This window comes from Oncorhynchus clarkii, chromosome 33, assembly GCF_045791955.1.
Source record: "Oncorhynchus clarkii lewisi isolate Uvic-CL-2024 chromosome 33, UVic_Ocla_1.0, whole genome shotgun sequence".
Classification (NCBI taxonomy): domain Eukaryota; kingdom Metazoa; phylum Chordata; class Actinopteri; order Salmoniformes; family Salmonidae; genus Oncorhynchus; species Oncorhynchus clarkii.
Genome location: NC_092179.1, coordinates 29,134,975 through 29,160,698, shown reverse-complemented (window position 1 = coordinate 29,160,698; position 25,724 = coordinate 29,134,975). Strand labels below are relative to the sequence as shown.

The window sequence follows — 25,724 nt, the reverse complement described above, 5'->3', positions numbered from 1 at the left end:
CACAGAACACACTGCCTCTGCAATGCTGTGCTGCAAGGCAAACGCAGCGTTTCATTGGAAAGTCTTTCTGGTGTACCAAAACGCAGTGACGCTGTCGGTGTGTTCCAAGCGTAAAGCACTGGTACCCTAAAGGTATTCTCTCTCCCTCCATTCACGACAACCCTTTCTGCTCTCTCTGTGTCTCTCAATTCAATTCATGTGCTTTATTGGCATGGGAAACATATGTTAACATTGCCAAAGCAAGTGAAGTACACTACCATTCAAAAGTTTGGGGTCACTTAGAAATGTCCTTGTTTTTGAAAGAAAATCCATTTTTTGTCCATTAAAATAACATCAAATTGATCAGAAATATAGTGTAGATGTTGTTAATGTTGTGAATGACTATTGTAGCTGGAAACGGCTGATTATTAATGGAATATCTACATAGGTGTACAGAGGTTCATCATCAGCAACCATCACTCCTGTGTTCCAATGGCACGTTGTGTTAGCTAATCCAAGTCTATCATTTTAAAAGGCTAATTGATCGTTAGGACAAGTACATTAGAGTGTCTAGTTTGAGAACACCAGTCTCAACGTCAACAGTGAAGAGGCGACTCCGGGATGCTGGCCTTCTAGGCAGAGTTCCTCTCTCCAGTGTCTGTGTTCTTTTCCCCATCTTAATCTTATCTTACAGTCTGAGATATGGCTTTTTCTTTGCAACTCTGTCTAGAAGACCAGCATCCCGGAGTCGCCTCTTCACTGTTGACGTTGAGACTGGTGTTTTGCGGGTACTATTTAATGAAGCTGCCAGTTGAGGACTTGTGAGGCATCTGTTTCTCAAACTAGACACTCTAATGTACTTGTCCTCTTGCTCAGTTGTGCACCAGGACCTCCCACTCCTCTGTGAAGGGAGTAGTACACAGTGTTGTACGAGATTTCTTGGCAAATTCTCGCACGGAATAGCCTTCATTTCTCAGAAAGAGAATAGACTGACTAGTTTCAGAAGAAAGTTCTTTGTTTCTAGACATTTTGAGCCTGTAATCGAACCCACAAATGCTCATGCTCTAGATACTCAACTAGTCTAAAGATGGCTGGTATAATATTTTATTGCTTCTTTACCATTTTTTACAATCGCTAAGACCCATTTCTCAATACTTAGGCCACTTTTTCAAAACTCTTCACACAGTGAGCATAACAGCAGTCTATGTGGGCAAAACTATGGATCATTTTTCATTGCTTTGGCACAAAATGCATTCAATGACTACATCTTTCAATTTCCATGAACTCTTTTCTCACTCAAACACAACCACCACCAAAACTCTATGTACCTACAGGCCAATTTGCACATGTTTACATACTCTTTTCAAAACTGTTAAACTTAAGTTTAAACCCTAAAATAACACAAAATTGAATAAGACATACATTTCCTACATTTCTACAGTAATACCGTTTTGAGATGTATTCTAAATCTAAAAAATGAAATACTATCAAAACAATTAGACCAACCACAGCTGATTCCCATTGTAGCTGAACACCTACCCAGGTGTTAGTCTTTCAATTTCATTACCATCTATACAAAAGGGGACATGGCTGACAGAGGAAGAAGAGTGGCTGGGAGAGGAAGAGGAAGAGGGAGAGAAGTACGTATGCATGGTGGAAGAAGACTGAGAGGAAGATCAAGAGCTGTAGTCTCACATGAGATTAGGGCCACTATAATTGATCATGTAATAAATCATGGTCTATCAATGAGAGAGGCTGGTCTGAGAGTGCAGCCAAATCTGCAACATTCAACAGTGCCATCTATTCTGAGAAATGTCCGGCTAAACAACAGGTAAGATGTTCGTTCTGCAAGGGCATCTGACTGAACCGAACATTACAGAAGTCAGTTGAGCAAAGCCTCCAAACCTACCTGTGTGTAATTGTTTTTGTATTCCTGCTTAGGACCCAACGGTTACCTCCTACAGGCGGGAGAGGTAGGATTTTCACTGCTGTGCAGGAAACTGCAATCGTTGATATGGTTATCAGAAACAATGGCATAAAACTCACAGATTCGGGACGAGTGTTGGCAGGCAATGTAAGCATAACAAATATTTCCTGAAACAACATCAAGTCAGGATGAAGCAGTTGTACACTGTCCCCTTTGAGAGGAACTCTGAACGAGTCAAGCAACTCAGGAACCAATAAGTCCAGGTAAGATGACTATATAATACAGAACTGGTTTTGAACTAAACCAAACAGGGCAGAGGCACACAATGGCATGTTTTAAGGTATAATGCAAACTACCGTAATAGCCTAACTCTTATGTTGCCTTGTGGATATATTTTAGAGAGTCATGGAGATTGAAGCCAGGCAAACACCCCACATATTCATCTTTGTGGAGTAGGCTGGTTTCAACTTGGCCAAAACACGGCGACGAGGAAGGAATGTTATTGGGAAAAGAGCCTCAGTGGACGTCCCGGGCCAGAGGGGTGCCAACATCACAATGTGTGGAGCAATATCCTCTGTTGGATTTCTGTTAGATAAACTGCTAATTGGGCCAAACAACACCGAGCGTCTCATTACATTCCTGGATGACCTCTATGGAAGGTGTGGGTCAGGTGAGGAAAGGGTTGCAGTGAGGCGGAAACGTTTGTAATTGTATGGGACAATGTGGCATTTCACCCCTCCCATACAGTCACAGAGTGGTTTGCAGCCCATCCCAGGATGATGTCCCTTTTCCTCCCACCTTACTCTCTATTCCTCAACCCCATAGAGGAATTATTCCTCAACCCCATAGAGGAATTATTTTCCTCCTTCCTTACTCTCCATTCCTCAACCCCATAGAGGAATTATTTTCCTCCCACCTTACTCTCTATTCCTCAACCCCATAGAGGAATTATTTTCCTCCCACCTTACTCTCTATTCCTCAACCCCATAGAGGAATTATTCCTCAACCCCATAGAGGAATTATTTTCCTCCCACCTTACTCTCTATTCCTCAACCCCATAGAGGAATTATTTTCCTCCCACCTTACTCTCCATTCCTCAACCCCATAGAGGAATTATTTTCCTCCCACCTTACTCTCTATTCCTCAACCCCATAGAGGAATTATTCCTCAACCCCATAGAGGAATTATTTTCCTCCTTACTTACTCTCTATTCCTCAACCCCATAGAGGAATTATTCCTCAACCCCATAGAGGAATTATTTTCCTCCTTCCTTACTCTCCATTCCTCAACCCCATAGAGAAATTATTTTCCTCCCACCTAACTCTCCATTCCTCAACCCCATAGAGGAATTATTCCTCAACCCCATAGAGGAATTATTTTCCTCCTTACTTACTCTCTATTCCTCAACCCCATAGAGGAATTATTTTCCTCCTTCCTTACTCTCCATTCCTCAACCCCATAGAGGAATTATTCCTCAACCCCATAGAGGAATTATTTTCCTCCCACCTTACTCTCTATTCCTCAACCCCATAGAGGAATTATTTTCCTCCTTCCTTACTCTCTATTCCTCAACCCCATAGAGGAATTATTTTCCTCCTTCCTTACTCTCTATTCCTCAACCCCATAGAGGAATTATTTTCCTCCCACCTTACTCTCTATTCCTCAACCCCATAGAGGAATTATTTTCCTCCCACCTTACTCTCCATTCCTCAACCCCATAGAGGAATTATTTTCCTCATGGAGGTAGAAGGTTTATGACCACCATCCACATGATCAAATGTCCCTCCTGGACGCAATGAATGTTGGATGCCTGGACATATCTGCAGAAGATTGTCCGGGGTGGACCAGGCATGCCAAAAGATTCTTTCCTAGGTGTATTGCCCAGGATGACATAAGATGTGACGTGGATGAGAACCTGTGGCCAAATGCAGAAGACAGGGTTGACTAGCATTGGTACTGTATCTGTATCGGTAGATGGTGTACATACAAATGATTGTATTTTGGAATCACTCAATGCAATAAAATGACATAAAACATATTGAAGCATATTGCATCATGTCTGATACATTCCTGTAACATATACTGCAGTGAATTATAAACAGTAGAGAGGTGTCATTCCTGTTTTGTACAGAAAACATTGTGTAATGCTACCTGTTGTTAGTGTTGTTTAGGTCGTTGTTTTATGACTGACAAAATGTGCTCGTTGGGTGACAACCTTTGCCAGTGTTCTGGAAGAACGAGTTGATTTGAGACATGTATGAAGTGTTTTGGTAGTTTTAGTACATTTTCAACGTGAAATGAACTGCTGTGCCAAGCTGAAAGTTAGTTAGGAGAACTGTGTGAAGAGTTTTGAAAAAGTGACCTAAGTATTGAGAAATGGGTCCTAGCGATTGTAAAAAACTGTAATCAGCACAAATGCAAAAGGTTTTTCTAACGATCAATTAGCCTTTTAAAATGATCAACTTGGATTAGCTAACACAACGTGCCGTGGGAACACAGGAGTGATGGTTGCTGATAATGGGCCTCTGTAAGCCTATGTAGACATTCCATTACAAATCTGCCGTTTCCAGCTACAATAGTCATTTACCACATGAACAATGTCTACACTGTATTTCTGATCAATTTGATGTTATTTTAATGGACAAAAAATGTGATTTTCTTTCAAAAACAAGGACATTTCTAAGTGACCCCGAACTTTTGAACGGTAGTGTAAATAATAAACAAAAGTGAAATAAACAATAAAAATGAACATTAAACATTAACATTAAACTCTCTCTCTCCCCTTCCAGTGCCCACACTCACCTGTTACAGTCGACGTGCAGCACCACGTGGGAGACACTGACGGCCACAGACAGCTTGTGCCAACGGTCGTCTGCCAGGGAGTAGGGGAACCCCTCAGTGTGTTGCCGCTGGTCCCTGGTACGGTAGTGGAGACGGATCTCATTACGCTGCCCACTGCTCTCCAACTCCAGATACCTGGATAACAGACACACTCAATCTATTAGTATCTGTTAGAATGGCTGACGCCTGAGAGGTCATTGCTGTAGGTTTTTCCTTTTGAAACTACTGTTTCTGTGGTACAACGTGTCATCATTCAGAGAACTAAAAAGTGGGACTGAAAAGCTGCAGGGAAAAAGCTGCAGACACATTCAAACAAGTAAATCAACAGTAGTTGCATTGCTCTTAAAACTACAGGGACTACAGGGACTGCAGGGACTACAGGGACAACAGGGACTGCAGGGAATACAGGGACTACAGGGACTACGGGGAATATGGGGACTGCAGGGACTGCAGGGACTACAGGGACTGCAGGGACTACAGGGACTACAGGGACTACAGGGACTATAGGGACTACAGGGACTACAGGGAATACAGGGACTGCAGGGACTACAGGGACTACAGGGACTACAGGGACTGCAGGGACTACAGGGACTGCAGGGACTACAAGGACTGCAGGGACTACAGGGACTACAGGGACTACAGTTGAAAACACTTACAAGAAATCATTCCTCAATTACAGAGGAGAGTTTACAGAATAGTTTACAGAGGAGTTTACTGAGGAGTTTACGGAGCAGTTTACGGAGGAGTTTACGGAGGAGTTTACAGAGGAGTTTACGGAGGAGTATACGGAGGAGTTTACGGAGGAGTTTACAGAGGAGTTTACAGAGGAGAGTTTACAGGCGAGTAGTCAACTCTCTGATTAGAACAACCAGCCTCTGATTAGAACACCCAGCCAGAGTATTCATCTCTCTGATTAGAACACCTAGCCAGAGTATTCATCTCTCTAATTAGAACACCCAGCCAGAGTATTCATCACTCTGATTAGAACACCCAGCCAGAGTATTCATCTCTCTGATTAGAACACCCAGCCAGAGTATTCATCACTCTGATTAGAACACCCAGCCAGAGTATTCATCTCTCTGATTAGAACACCTAGCCAGAGTATTCATCTCTCTGATTAGAACACCCAGCCAGAGTATTCATCACTCTGATTAGAACACCCAGCCAGAGTATTCATCACTCTGATTAGAACACCCAGCCAGAGAATTCATCTCTCTGATTAGAACACCTAGCCAGAGTATTAATCTCTCTGATTAGAACACCTAGCCAGAGTATTCATCTCTCTGATTAGAACACCCAGCCAGAGTATTCATCTCTCTGATTAGAACACCCAGCCAGAGTATTCATCTCTCTGATTAGAACACCTAGCCAGAGTATTCATCTCTCTGATTAGAACAGTTGTGTGTGTGTGTGTGTGTGTGTGTGTGTGTGTGTGTGTGTGTGTGTGTGTGTGTGTGTGTGTGTGTGTGTGTGTGTGTGTGTGTGTGTGTGTGTGTGTGTGTGTGTGTGTGTGTGTTAATAAAGCACTGATCCATGCGATAAAGGAAGATGACAGGTTGACTGTGACCTTAGAGGCCATGTCATCAATACTGTGTCTGGGGGGAGAAAATGTCACAGGTCTTTCTCCAACACTGACTACAGACAATCAATCATTCGAGATATGCCTCTGTCTGTTTACCCATCTGCAGAAAGGAGTGGAAGTATGGAGGGATGGATTGATGGAGGGATGAAGGGATAGATTGAAGCCATTACATAAATAATTGGAAGGACAAATAATTGGATAGATAGATAGATAGATAGATAGATAGATAGATAGATAGATAGATAGATAGATAGATAGATAGATAGATAGATAGATAGAAGCCATTACATCAGTGATTGGGAAGAAAGAGAGAACGATGTAGGGGCGGAGGGATAGAGGAATGGATGGATGAAGGGATAGATTGAAGCCATTACTAAAAGGACAGAGGAACATCAGAAGGATAGAGGGATAGAATGCTTCATCTGAAGAAAGGACCAGCTGATTTGCTCTGCTTCTCCCAAAGGATTTATTTTCCACATTTAAGATTAAAGAAAATGAAAAAATCCATATAAAGCTGTCCTTGGAGGCAGGAACAATGAAAACGGGGATAAATCATAATCTGACTGTTTAACCTAATATGGACTGTCTTCAGAACAACAACAGAGCCTTGGCAGTGAAGTGCTAATACTGCTGTTCAAATGGCCTCATGAAATCCATGCCCAAATCACACACCATAAAAACAATGGCAGGCTGAACTTTATGAGATGACACTTGGGAAATCTTGACAGGTGGTACACAATCTGATCTGTATGACTGGTTGGTGTAGGTCAGCGTTGTACTGCCGTTACCCGAGGCCCGGACCTTTCAGCTTCTTGCCTCTTTATTACAGGGTCCACATATGGAGTCCAGTGGTGGTTGGTGGAAATTTAAATGGGGAGGACTGGCTCATAGTAATGGCTGGAACGGAATTAATGGAATCTCATCAAATGCCTGTTTATTTATACCATTCCATTCACTTCGTTTCATCCATTTTTTATGAGCCATCCTCCCTTCACCAGCCTCCTCTGATTGAGTTCCCCTTCAGCTGTATTTATTGACTGTACTGTAGAAAACAGCCAGTGTGCTAGCTTAGCATGTAGTGCTGCTTCCCTGAACCAGCCTCTGACTGGACTTCAACCAGGGTCCTCTATAGTGTCTAACTGGACTTCAACCAGGGTCCTCTATAGTGTCTCTGACTGGACTTCAACCAGGGTCATCTATAGTCTCTGACTGGACTTCAACCAGGGTCCTCTATAGTGTCTCTGACTGGACTTCAACCAGGGTCCTCTATAGTGTCTCTGACTGGACTTCAACCAGGGTCATCTATAGTGTCTCTGACTGGACTTCAACCAGGGTCCTCTATAGTGTCTCTGACTGGACTTCAACCAGGGTCCTCTATAGTGTCTCTGACTGGACTTCAACCAGGGTCCTCTATAGTGTCTCTGACTGGACTTCAACCAGGGTCCTCTATAGTGTCTCTGACTGGACTTCAACCAGGGTCCTCTATAGTGTCTCTGACTGGACTTCAACCAGGGTCCTCTATAGTGTCTCTGACTGGACTTCAACCAGGGTCCTCTATAGTGTCTCTGACTGGACTTCAACCAGGGTCCTCTATAGTCTCTGACTGGACTTCAACCAGGGTCCTCTATAGTGTCTCTGACTGGACTTCAACCAGGGTCATCTATAGTGTATCTGACTGGACTTCAACCAGGGTCCTCTATAGTGTCTCTGACTGGACTTCAACCAGGGTCCTCTATAGTGTCTCTGACTGGACTTCAACCAGGGTCCTCTATAGTGTCTCTGACTGGACTTCAACCAGGGTCCTCTATAGTGTCTCTGACTGGACTTCAACCAGGGTCCTCTATAGTGTCTCTGACTGGACTTCAACCAGGGTCATCTATATATAGTGTCTCTGACTGGACTTCAACCAGGGTCCTCTATAGTGTCTCTGACTGGACTTCAACCAGGGTCCTCTATAGTGTCTCTGACTGGACTTCAACCAGGGTCCTCTATAGTGTCTCTGACTGGACTTCAACCAGGGTCCTCTATAGTGTCTCTGACTGGACTTCAACCAGGGTCCTCTATAGTGTCTCTGACTGGACTTCAACCAGGGTCCTCTATAGTGTCTCTGACTGGACTTCAACCAGGGTCCTCTATAGTGTCTCTGACTGGACTTCAACCAGGGTCCTCTATAGTGTCTCTGACTGGACTTCAACCAGGGTCCTCTATAGTGTCTCTGACTGGACTTCAACCAGGGTCCTCTATAGTGTCTCTGACTGGACTTCAACCAGGGTCCTCTATAGTGTCTCTGACTGGACTTCAACCAGGGTCCTCTATAGTGTCTCTGACTGGACTTCAACCAGGGTCATCTATAGTGTCTCTGACTGGACTTCAACCAGGGTCCTCTATAATGTCTCTGACTGGACTTCAACCAGGGTCCTCTATAGTGTCTCTGACTGGACTTCAACCAGGGTCCTCTATAGTGTCTCTGACTGGACTTCAATCAGGGTCCTCTATAGTGTCTCTGACTGGACTTCAACCAGGGTCCTCTATAGTGTCTCTGACTGGACTTCAACCAGGGTCCTCTATAGTGTCTCTGACTGGACTTCAACCAGGGTCATCTATATATAGTGTCTCTGACTGGACTTCAACCAGGGTCCTCTATAGTGTCTCTGACTGGACTTCAACCAGGGTCCTCTATAGTGTCTCTGACTGGACTTCAACCAGGGTCCTCTATAGTGTCTCTGACTGGACTTCAACCAGGGTCATCTATATATAGTGTCTCTGACTGGACTTCAACCAGGGTCATCTATATATAGTGTCTCTGACTGGACTTCAACCAGGGTCCTCTATAGTGTCTCTGACTGGACTTCAACCAGGGTCCTCTATAGTGTCTCTGACTGGACTTCAATCAGGGTCCTCTATAGTGTCTCTGACTGGACTTCAACCAGGGTCCTCTATAGTGTCTCTGACTGGACTTCAACCAGGGTCCTCTATAGTGTCTCTGACTGGACTTCAATCAGGGTCCTCTATAGTGTCTCTGACTGGACTTCAACCAGGGTCCTCTATAGTGTCTCTGACTGGACTTCAACCAGGGTCATCTATAGTGTCTCTGACTGGACTTCAACCAGGGTCCTCTATAGTGTCTCTGACTGGACTTCAATCAGGGTCCTCTATAGTGTCTCTGACTGGACTTCAACCAGGGTCCTCTATAGTGTTTCTGACTGGACTTCAACCAGGGTCCTCTATAGTGTCTCTGACTGGACTTCAACCAGGGTCCTCTATAGTGTCTCTGACTGGACTTCAACCAGGGTCCTCTATAGTGTCTCTGACTGGACTTCAACCAGGGTCCTCTATAGTGTCTCTGACTGGACTTCAACCAGTCAGACACACGTTCTTACCTCCATTACATAACAGCACACAAATGGTTTCTAAATCAAGATGTGTGTCTTACCTGTGTTCTGCATGGTGTATGAAGAGGACTGTGTCTTACCTGTGTTCTGCATAGTTTATGGAGAGGACTGTGTCTTACCTGTGTTCTGCATAGTGTATGGAGAGGACTGTGTCTTACCTGTGCTCTGCATAGTGTATGAAGAGGACTGTGTCTTACCTGTGTTCTGCATAGTGTATGGAGAGGACTGTGTCTTACCTGTGTTCTGCATAGTGTATGGAGAGCAGGACTCCAGAGTTGAGTCTCTCCTGCTTCAGAGTGGCCATCACTGTGAACTCTGTCTTGTCTCTCAGCTTCTGGAGCATCACCTCTGCTACATCCTCCTTCACCCTCACGTTCCTCCATGAGTCTGAGGAGAGAGAGAAAGAAAGCAGAGAGAGGAGAGAGAGAGGAGAGAGAGAGAGAGAGAGAGAGAAAGCAGAGAGAGAGAGAGCAAGCAGAGAGAGAGAGAGCAAGCAGAGAGAGAGAGCAAGCAGAGAGAGAGAGCAAGCAGAGAGAGAGAGAGAGAGAGCAAGCAGAGAGAGAGAGAGAGAGAGAGCAAGCAGAGAGAGAGAGAGAGAGAGAGCAAGCAGAGAGAGAGAGAGAGAGAGAGAGAGAAAGATCTCTGAATCTTAGTGTTGTTGGCCACAATTGAACATCAAGCGCTGTAGTTCAAACAGGTGCTAAAATTAGAGTTGATCTATAAATGTAACGGCTGTGGGTACTGGAGGAGAGATTTAGGACACACTGCATTATGTAATACAATACAGGTTATCCAACAAAATATAGTACCAGTCAAAAGTTTGGACAAGCCTACTCATTCAAGGGTTGTAAGTAACAACAACAAAAAATCCAAGGACATAGACATATCTGATGTTGGCAGAAAGCTTCAATTCTTGTTAAACAAATCCAAATATATTTTATATTTGAGATTCTACAAAGTATCCACACTTTGCCTTGATGACAGCTTTGCACACTCTTGCCATTCTCTCAACCAGCTTCACCTGGAATACTTCTTAAACAGTCTTGAAGGAGTTCCCACATATGCTGAGCATTTGTTGGCTGCTTTTCCTTCACTCCACGCTCCAACCCATCCCCAAACCATCTTAATTGGGTTGAGGTTGGGTGATTGTGGAGGCCAGGTCATCTGATGCAGCACTCCATAACTCTCCTTCTTGGTCAAATAGCCCTTACACTGCCTGTAGGTGTGTTGGTTCATTGTCCTGTTGAAAAACAAATGATAGTCCCACTAAGAGCAAACCAGATAGGATGGCATTCGCTGCAGAATACTGTGGTAGCCATGCTGGTTAAGTGTGCCTTGAATTCTAAATAAATAACAGACAGTGTCAACAGCAAAACACCACCACACTATCACACCTCCTCCTCCATGCTTCACGGTGGGAACCACACATGTGGAGATCATCCGTTCACCTACTCTGCGTCTCACAAAGACACTGCGGTTGGAACCAAAACTCTCAAATTTGGACTCCTCAGACCAAAGGACAGATTTTCCACCGGTCTAATGTCCATTGCTCGTGTTTCTTGGCCAAAGCAAGTCTCTTCTTCTTAGTGGTGCACTTTAGTAGTGGTTTCTTTGCATGAAGGACTGATTTACGCAGTCTCCTTTGAACAGTTGATGTTGAGACGTGTCTTGAACTCTGTGAAGCATTTATTTGAGCTGCAATTTCTGAGGCAGGTAACTCAAATGAACCTACCCTCTGCAGCAGAGGTAACTCTGGGTCTTCCTTTCCTGTGGCAGTCCTCATGAGAGACAGTTTCATCATAGCGCTTGATGTTTGTTTGCGACAGCACTCGAAGAAATGTTCAAAGTTCTTGACCTTTTCCGAATTGACTGACCTTCATGTCTTAAAGTAATGATGGACTGTCATTTCTCTTTGCTTATTTGAGCTGTTCTTGCCATAATATGGATTTGTTCTTTTACCAAATATGGCTATCTTCTGTATACCCCCCTATCTTGTCACAACACAACTTATTGGCTCAAACGCATTAAGAGGGATAGAAAGTCCACAAATTAACTTTTAACAAGGCACACCTCATAATTGAAATACATTTTTTTTTTTTACCTTTTTTTTTAACTAGGCAAGATAGTTAAGAACAGATGGAGATACAGAAAATGCTACTGGATAGATCGTCCTTCAGTCTCAGTTTCTGATAGAGAAGGAGACAGCAACCACAATCACTCACAGGGACAGAGATGTTATACTGTATGTTTCTGAGACTGAAACCATCATCACTCACAGTGACAGAGATTATACTGTATGTTTCTGAGACTGAAACCATGATCACTCACAGGGACAGAGATGTTAAACTGTATGTTTCTGAGACTGAAACCATGATCACTCACAGGGATAGAGATTATACTGTATGTTTCTGAGACTGAAAATATCATCACAGATATGATATGACAGATATGTTGTACTGTGTGTCCCCAGTTTTAGAGCTGTGGTTATATTGGTTAATTAGTGTCATGTACAATCATTTAACCTTGATGAGTAAGGTCACATGGTCGCTACCCTTTGAGCGGGCTCTCATGTCAATAAACCATCTGTTCGACATTCTATCCTGTACTCTGTTGTGTTCCATATTGAAAAGGAACAGAACCCTGCTCCCTTTAACCGCGGATACAACACCTTACTTCCAGTGTATCTACAGAGAGAGTGAGAGAAGGGATTGGAACCACGGGAGCGCCCTGATCTCTGGCTGTCTTTTGTTCTCCCTCAGCCGAACTTATCTCTCCATCCTTCCACCCCTCTATCCTCAACTCACCTCCCTCTATCCTCTCCTCAGACATCTATCACTTTTTCCACATTTTGTTACTTTACAACCTTATTCTAAAATGTATTAAATTGTTTTTTTTCTTCTCATCTACACACAATATTCCATAATGACAAAGCAAAAACAGGTTTCTAGAAATGTCTGCAAATGTGTTAAAAATAAAAAACTGAAATATCACATTTACATAAGGATTCAGACCCTTTACTCAGTACTTTGTTGAAGCACCTTTGGCAGCGATTACAGCCTTGAGTCTTTTGGGGTATGACGATACAAGCTTGGCACACCTGTATTCTTCTCTGCAGAGCCTCTCAAGCTCTGTCAGGTTGGAGGTGGGAGCGTCGCCATCTCTCCAGAGATGTTCGATCGGGTTCAAGTCTGGGCTCTGGCTGGGCCACTCAAGGATATTCAGAGACTTGTCCCGAAACCACACCTGAGTTGTCTTGGCTGTGTGCTTAGGATCGTTGTCCTGTTGGAAGGTGAACCTTCACCCCAGTCTGAGGTCCTGAGCGCTCTACAGCAGGTTTTCACTCTGTACTTTGCTCTGTTCATCTTTCCCTCGATCCTCCCAGTCCATACTGCTGAAAAACATCCCCACAGCATGATGCTGCCACCACCATGCTTCACCGTAGGGATGGTGCCAGGTTTCCTCAAGACGTGATGCTCAGCATTCAGGTCAAAGAGTTCAATCTTGGTTTCATCAGACCAGAGAATCTTGTTTCTCATGGTCTGAGTCTTTAGGTGCCTTATGGAAAACTCCAAGCGGGCTGTCATGTGCCTTTTACTGAGGAGTAGCTTCCATCTGGCCACTCTTCCATAAAGGCCTGATTGGTGGAGTGCTGTAGAGATTGTTGTCCTTCTGGAATGTTCTCCCATCATCACACAGGAACTCTGCATCTCTGTCAGAGTGATCATCGGGTTCTTGCTCACCTCCCTGACCAAGGCCCTTCTCCCCAGACTGCTCAGTTTGGCCCGGCGGCCAGCTCTAGGAAGAGTTTGGGTGGTTCCAAACTTCTTCCATTTAAGAATGATGGAGGCCACTGTGTTCTTGGGGACCTTCAATGCTGCAGAAATGTTTTGATACCCTTCCCCAGATCTGTGCCTCGACACAATCCTGTCTCAGAGTTCTACGGACAAATCCTTTGGCTGGGATTTGCTCTGACATGCACTGTCAACTGTGGGACCTTATATAGACAGCTGTGTGCCTTTCCAAATCATGTCCAATCAATTGAATTTACCACAGTTGGACTCCAACAAAATTGTAGAAACATCTCAAGGATGATCAATGGAACAGGATCCACCCGAGCTCAATTTCGAGTCTCATAGCAAAGGGTCTGAATACTTATGTAAATTAGTTATTTCTTCTTTTTTTTTATGTCTAAAAACCTGTTTCACTTAGTTATTATTAGGTGTCATGTATAGATAGATTTTAGTATTGTAGTATAAGGCTGTAATGTAACAAAATGTGGGAAAAGTCAAGGGGTCTGAATACTTTCCAAATGCACTGTATGTCCAATACATACAGTATGTACTACCATAGATACCGTTTTTACTACCATAGATACAGTATTTACTACCATAGATACAGTATTTACTACCATAGATACTGTATATACTACCATAAATACAGTATGTACTACCATATATATATATATAGTATATACTACCATAGATACAGTATGTACTACCATAGATACAGTATGTACTACCATAAATACAGTATGTACTACCATATATATATATATATAGTATATACTACTATAGATACAGTATTTACTACCATAGATACAGTATATACTACCATAAATACAGTATGTACTACCATATATATATATATATAGTATATACTACCATAGATACAGTATGTACTATCATAGATACAGTATGTACTACCATAGATACAGTATGTACTACCATAAATACAGTATGTTCTACCATATATATATAGTATATACTACCATAAATACAGTATTTACTACCATAGATACAGTATATACTACCATAAATACAGTATGTACTACCATATATATATATATAGTATATACTACAATAGGTACAGTATGTACTACCATATATATATATATATATATATATATATATATATATATAGTATATACTACCATAGATACAGTATGTACTACAATAGGTACAGTATGTACTACCATATATATATATATATATATATATATATATATATATATATATATATATATATATATATATAGTATATACTACCATAGATACAGTATGTACTACAATAGGTACAGTATGTACTACCATATATATATATATAGTATATACTACCATAGATACAGTATTTACTACCATAGATACAGTATATACTACCATAAATACAGTATGTACTACCATATATATATATATATATAGTATATACTACCATAGATACAGTATGTACTATCATAGATACAGTATGTACTACCATATATATATATATAGTATATACTACCATAGATACAGTATTTACTACCATAGATACAGTCTATACTACCATAAATACAGTATGTACTACCATATATATATATATAGTATATACTACCATAGATACAGTATGTACTACCATAGATACAGTATGTACTACCATAAATACAGTATGTTCTACCATATATATATAGTATATACTACCATAAATACAGTATTTACTACCATAGATACAGTATATACTACCATAAATACAGTATGTACTACCATATATATATATATATATATATATATAGTATATACTACCATAGATACAGTATGTACTACAATAGGTACAGTATGTACTACCATATATATATATATATATATATATATAGTATATACTACCATAGATACAGTATGTACTACAATAGGTACAGTTGATTATGATACTGTCATTTGTTTTAAACTCAACTTTAAAATACTCAACTGTGTAACATAGCTGATGAGGACATTTAGATGATTGTAGTGGTGGGGGTTGCTGTTCTCAACAGCAGCACACAGTGGGCTAACATGTGACCATTCTTATTGAGGAACAACAGCCATTCTCTCTCTGTCCAACCCCCCTCCCCTCTCTCCATCTGTCATCAGAAAGGAAGACAGAAAGAACAGAGAGAGAGAACGAGAGAGAAGCCTATCCTCATGCTCCCTGTCTATAACAGTATCTGTTCAACAGCCAGCTGTCTGTCCTTAATTGACAAGTGTCCATATGGACTGGTTGGGTGGTGATGTCATAAGGACCACGATCTCACAACGCTCCCACTTAACACTCTCTAACATACAGTAGAAGAAGACGCAATGGGGGCTCTTCCCCCAAAATAATTCAAGGCATTCAATATTTCAATAAACTAAGTCACAGAAGACAATGCAATTCAACCAATTAGAAATGACAAGGTGGGCCACTGACTCAAGCTGAAGAAATGTGGATTAGTTGATTGAAAATAAGCAGAAGGTCTAGCTAGACCTTCAGATGTGCATCTCACACTGTGTAGAAATCTGCAAGACAACAAGAAGACTTGAGCAGCTATCACCAGAATAGGGAAATTGAATGTGTGCCCAAATGCAAATTGTAGTGTATTCAATAATTAAAACGGCTTCTAAAGATTATAATATTCACTTTAAAATATTCAGACTTGATTTATCCTATCTAAAAATGTTACAACCCCTACAAAAATGTATATTGTTTAGAAACAAGATAATAATTCACATGTCCTGATGCTGCAGGATTATTTTCGTGCTTTGAGAAACTGGTCAAATGAAGATACAACATCTGTATGTTTCTCATGAATGTTGAAATGGTTTAACACCCAGTCAGCGGGATCAGATTCATGGAGATTACTACTAATCTGCACCATATGGTCTATTTTATTTTACCCCACTGTCCTCTTAAGACTGAACCTGTGGGTGATGGGGGGAGGGAGGGTGTACATAACACTCTTGTCTCTCTCTCTCTCTCTCTCTCTCTGTCTCTCTCTCTTTCTCTCTCTCTGTCTCTCTCTCTTTCTCTCTCTGTGTCTCTCTGTCTCTCTCTTTCTCTCTCTGTCTCTCTCTTTCTCATACACAAATCCTGTCACTTTGTCCTGGGTTACAGTTAGTGTTGTAGTGATACAGATCAATACAACATGCACACACACACACACACACACACACACACACACACACACACACACACACACACACACACACACACACACACACACACACACACACACACACACACACACACACAGCCAGCCAGCCAGCCAGCCAGCCAGCCTGCCTGTCTGGTGCCTCAGAGGGACTGGCCTCATTTCAGGGCTTTCCAGGTCTCTCTTTCTCTTTTTCAGGGCTTCTCCTGTTCCTGCTGCCTGGCCTTCTGTCAGACACTCTGTCTCTGCTGTATTGAACCACAGCCTGGTGACACACACAAACACACACATACACACTTGTACCGGCCTGCAGCCATCATCACAATACTAGTTAGTTATCTCCCTGAGAAAACTATAAATAAACCACAGCATCAACCATGGTCTATGACTTGGGCTACTGGAGTCTTTGACAATTTTTTGGGCCTAGTATATAGGTCCTGGATGGTAGGAAGCTTGGCCCCAGTGATGTACTGGGCCGTACACACTACCCTCTGCAGAGCCTTATGGTCGGATGCCGAACAGTTGCCATACCAGGCGGTGATGCAACCGGTCAGGATGCTCTCGATGGTGCAGCTATGAAACATTTTGAGTCTTTTCAGTCTCTTGAGGGGGGAAAGGTGTTGTCGTGCCCTTTTAAAAACAGTCTTGGTGTGTTAGACCATGATAGTTTGTTGTTGATGTGGACACCAAGGAACTTGAAACTCTCGACCCGCTCCACTACAGCCCCGTCTATGTTAATGGGGGCCTGTTTGGCCCGCCTTTTCCTGTAGTCCACGATCAGCTCATTTGTCTTGCTCACATTGAGGGAGAGGTTGTTGTCGTGGCACCACACTGCGAGTTCTCTGACCTCCTCCCTATAGGCTGTCTTCTCATTGTCGGTGATCAGGCCTACACTGTTGTGTCGTCAGCAAACTTAGAGATGGTATTGGAGTCGTGCTTGGCCATGCAGTCGTGGGATTACATCTAGATGATTAATGAGATGCTGTCTTGTGTTGGAATGCTGGAAATGATGCCTTGTGTTTTTATCAAGTTTGGCGTGTAAAAGTTTGATTCATCAAGATACATGCCATGGATTTGGTCACAGGAACTGGTCACAGGAAGTGGCCACAGGAACCAACGTGTGTGTGTTTGCGTGCGTGCGTGTGTGTGTGTGTGTTTGCGTGCGTGCGTGCGTGTGTGTGTGTGTGTGTGTGTGTGTGTGTGTGTGTGTGTGTGTGTGTGTGTGTGTGTGTGTGTGTGTGTGTGTGTGTGTGTGTGTGTGTGTATGTGTCTGCTTATGTGTGTGCATATGTGTGTGTGTCTATTTAAATCAGTTGAATGATTCATGACAAGTAGCCATTACACAGGGAACAAGTGTCTCAACTCCAAATAGCGTTGAATTAAAGCAGGGGAATTAACAGCGCAGATTCCTACAGCCAGGCAGAGAGACAGAGGGAGCAACAGGGAGAGAGAGAAGGAGAGAGAGCACTTAGAAGACAGGATGACTCGCTTTTACAAAATAAGACCAATTCATTGGAGAAATATCATCCTATTTCAATCTCAAGTGGTCAGATGAAACCAGATCACATCTTGTTCTGATAGAACATTTGATCTAAATATTACTTATACCACTTAATGATGCACTTCTAATGTACCTCTCTAGAATACATCACTTCTAATGTACCTCTCTGGGATACATCACTTCTAATGTACCTCTCTAGAATACATCACTTCTAATGTACCTCTCTGGGATACATCACGTATAATGTACCTCTCTGGGATACATAACAAAATACTCTCAGAACTGTTTCCAACATATAGGCCTTTAATCTCTGCTTCCTGTTATCCAATGCATCATGGATATATGTTCTATGACTAATGTTGCTACCGCTGTTAGGCCTCTTGCCCTTCTGTCTGGTTGGCACACAGAGCTTGGCAATGGGCACAGGAATGGCATCTCACGTGTATGTGTGTATGTGTGTTACATTCACACACACACACGCACGCACATACACACACGCACATGCACACGCACACACACACACGTAGAGCCGACAACACTACACTAACGGCATCCTGTCCTGCTGTGCGGTTGCAGATACAGTCTCTATTGGAGTGATGAGTAAGCAGCAACCTGATTGCTGCACTGAACAGAGAGAGCATCCAGTCAGCATGGAGAGGTACAGGTGTAGGATCTTAATTTGATCCCCCTGTTGCAGGAAATGTCAGACTTGATTTTCACTTACGAAAAATTCACTCACTCAGCAGGGTTGAGGGGCACACTGACTTTGTTTCTGATATGAAACCTGATGAGATTGATGAAACTCATGTCCTATTCTTTGGCAGGTGTGGAATCCTCTTTCACCTCTGGATTCCATATATCTATGATGACAACTTTCAATGATCTCTATGAAGGCATCAAGGGAACAGGTGGGTTATAATTGTACACGAAAGAGAAAATATCATTTCTATAATAGATGAATAGATGTAGTTGACGGATAAACCATAATGGGGTCCATCTAATCCTTGTGAAAGCCTAGAATTCTGGGAGAGAGGAGAAGGGAGAACAGTGGTAGGATGTTCCTGTATGGACACACACACACACACACACACACACACACACACACACACACACACACACACACACACACACACACACAGACAGCACTCTGCAGGCAGAAACACTGGCTACATTTCCTCTCATTCCTGAGTGGTTTGAATCATAAATACAGTGCCTTCAGAAAATATTCATAACCCTTGATTCATACCACATTTTGTGGTGTTACAGCCCGAATTCAAAAAGGATTAAATATATTTTTTTACTCACCCATCTACACACAATAACCCATAATGACAAAGTGAAAACATGTTTTTAGAAATGTTTGCAAATTTATTGCAAATTTATACACAAATATCTAAATGACATAAGTATTACCACCCCTAAATACATGTTAGAATCACCTTTGGCAGCAATTACAGCGGTGAGTCTTTCTGGGTAAGTCTCTAAGAGCTTTGGACACCTGGATTGTACAATATATGCCCATTATTCTTTTCAGGATTCTTAAGGCTCTGTCAAACTGGTCATTGCTAGACAACCAGATTTAAGTCAAAACTGTACCTCGGCCACCCAGGAACATTTACTGTCGTCTTGGTAAGAAACTCCAGTGAATATTTGGCCTTTTAGGTTATGGTCCTGCTGAAAGGTTCATTCATCTCCCAGTGTCTGTTGGGAAGCAGACTGAAGCAGGTTTTCCTCTAGGATTTTGCCTGTGCTTTGCTCCATTCCATTTAATATTTAATCCTGAAAAACTCCTCAGTCCTTAACGATTACAAGCATACCCATAACATGATGCAGCCACCACTACACTTGAAAATATGGAGAGTGATACTCAGTAATGTGTTGTATTGGATTTGCCACAAACATGACACTTTGTATTCAAGAAAAAAAGTGAATTGCTTTGCCACATTTGTTTTGCAGTATTAGTGCAGTGTTGCAAACAAACTGCATGTTTTCGGACATTTTTATTCTGAACAAGCTTCCTCCTTTTCACTCTGTCAATTAGCTTAGTATTGTAGAGTAACGACAATGTGGTCTTTGTGGTTGAATCTATCTTTGAAATGAACTGCTTGACTGAGGGATCTTACAGATAATTGTATGTGTGAGGTAATCATTCACAAATCATGTTAAACACTGTTATTGCACACAGAGTGAGTCCATGCAACTTATTATGTGAGTTTTAAAGCACATTTTTACTCCTGAACTTCTTTAGGCTTGTCATAACCAAGGGGTTGAATACTTCATTCTGCCTTTCATTCTGATTCTCATAGCCTCAACAAAACCCTGGACTGGTACTGGTACTGTGGATAAAAGGCCTTCAAATCAAATTGTATTTGAAAACAACAGGTGTAAACCTTACAGTGAACTGCTTACTGACGAGCCCCTAAACAACAATGCAGTTGTAAAAAAAGTAACTAAGAAACATTTGCTAAATAAACCAAAGTAGAAACAGAAGAAAATAACAATAACGAGGCTGTATACAAGGGGTACCAGTACAGAGTCAATGTGCAGGGGTACGAGTCAGTCAAGGTCATTTAGGTAATATGTACATGTAGGTCGGGGTGAAGTGACTATGCATAGATAATAAACAGAGAGTAGCAGCAGCATACGTGAAGAGTGTGAAGGAATGTGTGTGTGTGTGTGTGTGTGTGTGTGTGTGTGTGTGTGTGTGTGTGTGTGTGTGTGTGTGTGTGTGTGTGTGTGTGTGTGTGTGTGTGTGTGTGTGTGTGTGTGTGTGTGTGTGTGTGTGTGTGTGTGTGTGTGTGTAATATGTGTGTGTGTGTGTGTGTGTGTGTGTGTGTGTGTGTGTGTGTGTGTGTGTGTGTGTGTGTGTGTGTAATATGTGTGTGTGTGTGTGTGTGTGTAATATGTGTGGGTGTGTGGTTAGGGTCCAGTGAGTGTACATTGAGCCTGTGCAAGAGAGTCAGTGCAAAACATAAAAGACGCCTATAAAATGAATGACTTAAGCTTCGGCACAAAGCAGAGTTTTCATCCCTGTTTTCTGCTCTGGGGGGCGGTCTGCATTGCTAGCTGAGACACAGCCACTGAAGCTCAGATCAACACCCTCAGTTTGGAGGCATCAGGGAGAGAAACTCAAGATCAACACCCTCAGTTTGGAGACATCAGAGAGAGAAACTTACAGAAAGTCTGAATGAAAGAAACAGAGACTCTTGTGGAAGATGAAAATAAATAAAAATCTCCCTCACACAAACACATTCCACACATTTTGCCATGGGGCAAAGAGAAAATGTGCAGCTTTATAGCTAATCTCATGATATTCTACACATTTTCCCATGAGGTTGAGAGAAAATTGCTGTTTTATAGCTAACTTTCTGCAATTTATATTGCCATGGGTCAGAGAGAAACAGTTTTATAGCTAATCATGCTATTGTACACATTTTGCAATTAGGCTGAGAGAATTTAGCTAATTTTCTGCAATTCTACGCATATTGCCATGAAGCAGAAAGAAAAAAATTGCAGTTTTATAGCTAATCATGCTATTCTACACATTTGTCAATGAGAATGAGCAGAAATGTTGCAGTCTGACAGTTAATTTACTGTCGTTCAAGGCCTACTATATCTGGGGGTGGGGTGGAGGGGGGGGCACACTATAACCCGCTGCGGGGTATGTGGTATACCAGTGTTTACTAAACCTACAACTCCAGACATGGGATTAGAAGTCGCAATATGGGGACAGCTGAATGGCAGAATGAAAGACTTCTGTATGGGTTGGGATTTCTATTTTGGATCTTTGTTTTGCTGATCTACGTTTGGCAAAAGATTGGGATAAATAGTCTATCATTTATAGACTGAAACAATAATGTCGCTGCCAATAGTTCACTGCAGCCTGGCACCAGGCCACGATGGTGTTGTCTATCATGACGGGGTTATCTATTATGACGGGGTTATCTGTTATGATGGGGTTATCTGTTATGACGGGGTTATCTATTATGACGGGGTTATCTATTATGACGGGGTTATCTGTTATGACGGGGTTATCTGTTATGACGGGGTTATCTATTATGACGGGTTATCTATTATGACGGGGTTATCTGTTATGACGGGGTTATCTATTATGACGGGGTTATCTGTTATGACGGGGTTGTCTATTATGACGGGGTTATCTGTTATGACGGGGTTATCTATTATGACAGGGTTATCTGTTATGACGGGGTTATCTGTTATGACGGGGTTATCTATTATGACGGGGTTATCTATTATGACGGGGTTATCTGTTATGACGGGGTTATCTGTTATGACGGGGTTATCTATTATGACGGGGTTATCTGTTATGACGAGGTTGTCTATTATGACGGGGTTATCTGTTATGACGGGGTTATCTGTTACGACGGGGTTATCTATTATGACGGGGTTATCTGTTATGACGGGGTTATCTGTTATGACGGGGTTATCTGTTATGATGGGGTTATCTGTTATGACGGGGTTATCTATTATGACGGGGTTATCTGTTATGACGGGGTTATCTATTATGACGGGGTTATCTGTTATGACGGGGTTATCTATTATGACGGGGTTATCTGTTATGACGGGGTTATCTATTATGACGGGGTTATCTGTTATGACGGAGTTATCTGTTATGACGGGGTTATCTGTTATGACGGAGTTATCTGTTATGACGGGGTTATCTATTATGACAGGGTTATCTGTTATGACGGGGTTATCTGTTATGACGGGGTTATCTATTATGACGGGGTTATCTGTTATTACGGGGTTATCTATTATGACGGGGTTATCTATTATGACGGGGTTATCTATTATGACGGGGTTATCTATTATGACGGGGTTATCTGTTATGACGGGGTTATCTGTTATGACGGGGTTATCTATTATGACGGGGTTATCTGTTATGACGGGGTTATCTGTTATGAGGGGTTATCTATTATGACGGGGTTATCTACTTTCGTCATACAGTGGGCCGAGGGTAACGTTAATGCTTTATCCCGCTATGGGTGAAACGTCAAGACCAAACGTCTATCCTAGCAGTAGGCTACCTGCTTTATAACAGGTGTGTAGGCTATTTGAACTCAATGTCTTATGACATAGCAGAAGATTAGTCACACGTGCAAACGTAAACAAGATCAAAGTTAGAGTAATATTTTTATTTTACCTTTATTTAACTAGGCAAGTCAGTTAAGAACAAATTCTTATTTTCAATGACGACCTAGGAACAGTGGGTTAACTGCCTGTTCAGGGGCAGAACGACAGATTTTCACCATGTCAGCTCTTGCAACCTTTTGGTTACTTGTCCAATGCTCTAACCACTAGGCTACCTGCCTCTTACCACTAGGGTAGCTGCTTCTAACCACTAGGCTAGCTGCTTTTAACCACTAGGCTAGCTGCCTCTAACCACTAGGCTACCTACCTCTAACCACTAGGCTACCTGCCTCTAACCACTAGGCTACCTGCCTCTAACCACTAGGCTAGCTGCCTCTAACCACTAGGCTACCTGCCTCTAACCACTAGACTACCTGCCTCTAACCACTAGGCTACCGGCCTCTAACCACTAGGTTACCTGCCTCTAACCACTAGGCTAGCTGCCTCTAACCACTAGGTTACCTGCCTCTAACCACTAGGCTAGCTGCCTCTAACCACTAGGCTACCTGCCTCTAACCACTAGGCTACCTGACTCTAACCACTAGGCTACCTGCCTCTAACCACTAGGCTACCTACCTCTAACCACTAGGCTACCTACCTCTAACCACTAGGCTACCTGCCGCTAACCACTAGGCTACCTGCCTCTAACCACTAGGCTACCTGCCGCCCCTTGAGAGTAATGCATAGATATGGGTCAAATACAGTTTTCGGGTCTTACCTTGGAAAAGAAAGGCTCTGCTCTCATTGTGGAACCCCTGAACTTGAAAAACTCCAGCGTAAGACTCTCCCAACTTCAGTTCATCGAATACGTTGATGCGGAGGGCTGGATCGACACCAAAGCCTAGAGCTGGATGAGAGAGTTCGGATAGATAGAAAGAGTCCGGCCGCGGCAGAGATAGCGTTAGTTCAGCACCATGGACAGCGCCCGTCAGTCCGACACCTAGGTGTGGACACAGCGCAGCCGGCTATTGCTGCTATATCATGATGTAATGCTGCGAAACTTAGCCTACAAACCTCTATTCTGATAGGTTACAACTTCCTACACAGCCAAAATTGTAAAATTATTGTAAAACACGAAAAATAAGAAATACATTAATTCAGTTATCAACTGAAACCACGTCACAGTAACATACTAAAATCAAAACATGACCGTTATGGGAAATCAATCAACATAATTGCGTAACAAAATGCGGACATTTAGCTTACCTGGGAAGATGGCAAATGTACTGTACAAAAAATAAAGTTTGAATGGTCCCATCATGAATGGAAAATAATCACAACGATTAGTCCATGCTTATCTGTCCACTTTCAAAAACACTGCTGGTACTAAAATACCGCAAGCGATTCGCGTCAGTCAGAAGAAAACCACATGCTCGCAAAATGACGCGTCATCTAATATTGACCGTCGGCGTTCTTAGAACTTTTAAGCCCAATTAGAAATACTTGACGTCAAAATATTCCATTCAGCATCCGTGATGATTCAGAAGAGAACGATGAAGACAGGTGCAACATCATCACTATACGGGCTGCTAGGTGGTGAGTGAGTGAGAGGAGGCTGGTATGTGGAGACTCATGGAAAGCGAAAGGATAGCGTCTGTGGACGGCGTTCCTGCCCCCTTTTGGTCTACAGTGGAACACAATCAAGGAGATGATTTCTCAACATTACCAAATGACCGTAGGAGAGTGGCATTTAACGTTTGATATTCAATGAAAGTAATTTAATCAGAAAATATTTTCAGCTGGGCGTTTTTCGTGATCCTCTGGCGTGCTTAGCCTACTGCACATGTGTTTTTCAGGGTGGTAAAACAATCTTTAGAATACAAAATGTTCCCTTCAATATTAAAATGCATTGAGAGCTAAATTCCATGCACCACACCTTCAGCCTTTAGAGAGAAGAGCTCCCTGGGCATCTAAACTATTAACATACCATTATCATTAACATCCTCTATGTCATCAACATACCATTATCATTAACATTCTCTATGTCATTAACACACCATTATCATTAACATCCTGTTCCACCATTATCAGGTTAATTACTCTTAAAGAACAGATGCACACTCAGCAAGCTGGTCCTTATGAACTGTAGTTAAAAGGCTCTTTGCACCTTGCCATTTTTACAATCCTTCAGTTGTCAAGCAAGGCATATCTCTTAGAAGTCACTACATATATTCAGAACCAGAAGGCACATGTCTGGTACTTCTATGTTAATCAATAAGATGGATATAATTACATGTTATACCGAGAGGGAGGGATGCATTGCTGCAGTGTTGCCTGTAGCAACACACAAACACACACACATATACACACACATACACACACACACACACACACACACACACACATATACACACACACACATATACACACACACACACATATACACACACACACACATATACACACACATATACACACACATATACACACACATA

The 25,724-nt window shown here is 42.3% G+C and overlaps 1 protein-coding gene across 2 annotated transcripts in view; it reads right to left on the bottom strand.

The window, feature by feature from the left end:
• LOC139392991 (protein NEL-like) overlaps positions 1-25,724 on the bottom strand; it is a 240,905-nt gene that overhangs the window by 77,507 nt on the left and 137,674 nt on the right. Inside the window, exons 1-4 of one of the 2 annotated variants that reach the window (XM_071141300.1) lie at positions 24,496-24,694; positions 24,008-24,136; positions 9,958-10,108; positions 4,709-4,882 (exon numbers count right to left, since the gene is read on the bottom strand). In XM_071141300.1, coding sequence (XP_070997401.1) covers positions 4,709-4,882; positions 9,958-10,108; positions 24,008-24,136; positions 24,496-24,550 — 509 coding nt within the window. In that variant the 5' untranslated portion in view covers positions 24,551-24,694. Of the gene's footprint in view, positions 1-4,708; positions 4,883-9,957; positions 10,109-24,007; positions 24,137-24,495; positions 24,695-25,724 lie in introns of those variants that run through there. The other variant, XM_071141301.1, reaches the window with a different exon arrangement.